Here is a 3,363-nt window from a genome sequence, read left to right on the forward strand (position 1 = left end):
TAAATCTTTTCTTCTTTTGTCATTCAATCAAATTCCAACAACCCAACCAGGGCCAGTCAAATCCACCACAGTCTCGCGCTGAGCTAGGAATAAAGTTCACGTAATCACATGAGAGTGGAGAAAACAGTCCCCCATCCGTAAGTTCAAATCAACTCAAAGTTCACAGTGTGACATGATGGCGTCATGTAACAAGGCTAAGAATCGGTTGCATGACAATTGCCGTCAAGTTTCGTGGAGGTGCTGTGATTGGAGCGTTTTTTCTTGGATGTTGTATCAGTTGATGATTGGCCAGTCATGATCACACGTGCATTCTCTTGACTTTTGTGCTGCCACGATCTTTTTTGCTGTGCTCATTTTTGTTTCGTTCTTGGTGCTTGCAGTGGTTTTACTTTCTGTTGTTTGGTTTTTCTTGTTCAGCGTTTTTTATGCTTCTTTAGATGTCACATAGAGAAAAAAACAAAACAAAAGCACAAAAAAAATAGTAAAAATAAAGATGAATTCCTGAATTATCGAACATGGGATCATTTAACTGTGCAAACCATTATTTTTTTTCTTAAAAATTAAGGAAAACATCTTAAAAATATCTATGCGTGGTTGATTTACTTGCACTTGAAAATATTGTGATTTTATTTTTTTCTAGAAATTTGGGGGCCTTTTTCAATTGACACTTTCCTAGGTCTGGTCTTTTTCCAGTTAGGCCATTTTAAATCTCACTTCAAAAGGAAAAACAAAACAAAACAAACAAATAAAAAAAACAAAAAACAAAAATGAAATCGCTACAGTAACAGAATGATAAAAAAAAATTCTAAACCAAAAAAACTAGAGTACAAAGCCAGAGGCCTCTGAGAGAGAGCCTGGTAACATTTATAAGGTTTGTATTGTAGCCACTTACGCTAAATTAAATGCGGGGAGGGGAGGTGGGGGACTGGGGTTTTGGGAGGGTTTTTGGTTGGTTCGGAAAAAACAGTACTGACAAAAGCAAAATGCACCTTTTTGTTTACAACTGAAAAAGGGTCCTTGACAAGTGTTTTTTAATTTTATTATTATTTTATTTGGTGTTGTAATTGTTTAGACTGCTGTGTACGGTTTGCTGTTTGTTGAATCAACAGTGTGAAAAACCTGCCAGCATGGATTGATATACGCATGACGTTGTCCCCTCAACTGGGGGCTTTGCAGTTCTAACTTTCTTGATGTAACCAGTCACCCCCCATGTATAAGTGGAAGCTGCTTGCTAGAATGGAGATGAGTCTCATTTGTTAATTCACAATGATTAAGCATTCTCCTCCTGATTCTAGTCAGATCATGATTTTTTTCTTAAAAGAAAAACAAAACACCAAAAAGCCACCATTCAAAACAAAATCGAGAACTGGCTAAGTTAATTTAAGTTTGATGATTAAATCCGTTGTAACTTCTTTTAGGCTCTCCCACCCACTCCCTTGAAGTTCTGAATTTCCTCTAAATTCCCTGGCATGTATGAGAAAAATATTATGTGTGTGTGTGTGTGTGTATGTGTGTATCTATGCATATACATACACACATATCCATGTATAGCCACATATGTGCAGGTGAATATATTCTACACATATATCCAGATATATATATATACATAGCCTCGCAAATAGTTACTTACCTTGGGAAAAAAGTGGTTGGCTGGAAACTGGGCAAGGATTCAGCAAAATTCATGTCACGAATCTTCTTTTCCTCAAGTGGGGGAGGAGTGGGCTGGGCTGCTAGATTTTTGCTGTCTTGTTTGCTAGGCTTCTGTATACATATTGTATCTGGGCCAGATCTCTCAGAGATTAGTTTAATTATGAATTCATGTTCCACAGTCCCAAATTCTTCCCTTAGATCAAGCCGCCCCCAATCTAGAACTCTAAAGGAACCGAAATCAAGACCCTTTCCCCAACCACTATACTTCAGCTACTGACATCACCACTAGATCTCCCAGTGGTTTCTTACTCTGAATAGAAGAGTCGATTTCTTCTTTATGTATCATGATCATGACTAATTTTCATACTGGTCTCTTCCCTTCCTCCCACCATCCCCCAGAGCTCCCACCCTAATCCCCAGGCAGGTTCCTTTTGGTGTTTCAATGCATTGTGTGTTTCCTCTCTTGGCTTAATCAGCCCTGATTTTCTTCATTTTAGGGCAGGATGCTGAACGGGCTACATTAAAAAACAAACCTCTCTCTCTCTCTATTTATAAATGAGAACTGTTGGATGACACCTTTGACATATCAGCCAATATCAATCAAGCTGAGGACTCCAGACACTCTCTGTGACTGTAACATTTCTTCAAGAAAAGTATAGCATCTATGGAGTTCAGAGGGCACGTGTTTGGGGGAAAATATATATGACAAAGAAGAAGATGAAGAAAAATGAGGAAAAAACACACAAAAAAGGCAACTTTTAAAACAAAATAACTTGAGACCAGATGGGGAGGCTGAAGGGCTGGGAACTGGGAAAAGTCGCTGCTTACCGATCCCCGGGGCTTTTCCAGCCCATGGGCGCCTGCGGCAGGCTGGGGCAAGCGGTGTGGCGGGACCTGGTCCCCAGGGGGCGGCTGGGAGGCCGCCACTGAGCATCTCTATCTGTCATTCCTTTAGCTATTTAGGGACCAAAGGACCAAACTTTTTATTGCAGATGTGTAGCTCTATGTCAAATAGAGGGGGAATGGAGGAGAACCTCCTTCCTGCCTCCTGGCTGTTCTTGAAACAGCTTAGAGCGATTCTATGAAAAATGTAATAAAAAAAAATTAAAAAAAAAAACAAAAAAATCAAAAACACAAAAAAAGGAAAACTTATGCTTAATTGCTTTTAAAACAGCAAGAAAATAGTTCTTTGATACTTTGAGAGGCGCTTTGATTACCCTCATTCAAGTCTATGACACTTTCCTATGGTTTTCTGTATTATATGTCTGGATGGAGCTGTTAAGATGAACAAATTGGTGGATATTTGGGGAAAGCAACAAAAATATTAAAACTCATTAACTGTGAAGTGTGAGAAAACAGGAGGGGAAAAAAAGGGACTTACAATGCAAGATATTTGTTGTGAAAAGTCTGTAAATGCTTCTAACTCTTCCCCCTCTTAAAAATCATAATAGTTGTACAGAATTTTAAAAAGGAGAAGTTTAAAATACCTATATAATAGAAGAAAAATTAGAGGAAAGCAAAAAAAAAAAAAAAAGGAAAAAAAAAACCTATAGAAGTTAGCGTTACTGCTAAAATCCCAGATGTTGTAGGACTGTACTTTTGTAGAGTTTAGACTGAGCATCAATCCCTACTCCCCGCGAGTGCTGTCGGACGACGCCATTGACCCCGAGGGTCAGGCTGGACTCGCCCAGACCTGCGGGCTCCTGGCTGCCC

At 39.2% G+C, this 3,363-nt stretch overlaps 1 protein-coding gene across 16 annotated transcripts in view; it reads left to right on the forward strand.

Moving 5' to 3' along the window:
• CELF4 (CUGBP Elav-like family member 4) overlaps positions 1–3,151 on the forward strand; it is a 294,610-nt gene extending 291,459 nt beyond the window's left edge. For 10 of the 16 annotated variants that reach the window (XM_025038707.1, XM_025038714.1, XM_025038703.1 and 7 more), the window contains one exon: positions 2,148–3,151. In XM_025038707.1, coding sequence (XP_024894475.1) covers positions 2,148–2,174 — 27 coding nt within the window. In that variant the 3' untranslated portion in view covers positions 2,175–3,151. Of the gene's footprint in view, positions 1–50; positions 105–2,147 lie in introns of those variants that run through there. The other 6 variants (XM_025038701.1, XM_025038702.1, XM_025038706.1 and 3 more) reach the window with 2 other exon arrangements.
• The last annotated feature ends 212 nt before the right edge of the window (positions 3,152–3,363 follow it).

This window comes from Pteropus alecto, unplaced genomic scaffold (genome assembly GCF_000325575.1).
Source record: "Pteropus alecto unplaced genomic scaffold, ASM32557v1 scaffold146, whole genome shotgun sequence".
Lineage (NCBI taxonomy): Eukaryota > Metazoa > Chordata > Mammalia > Chiroptera > Pteropodidae > Pteropus > Pteropus alecto.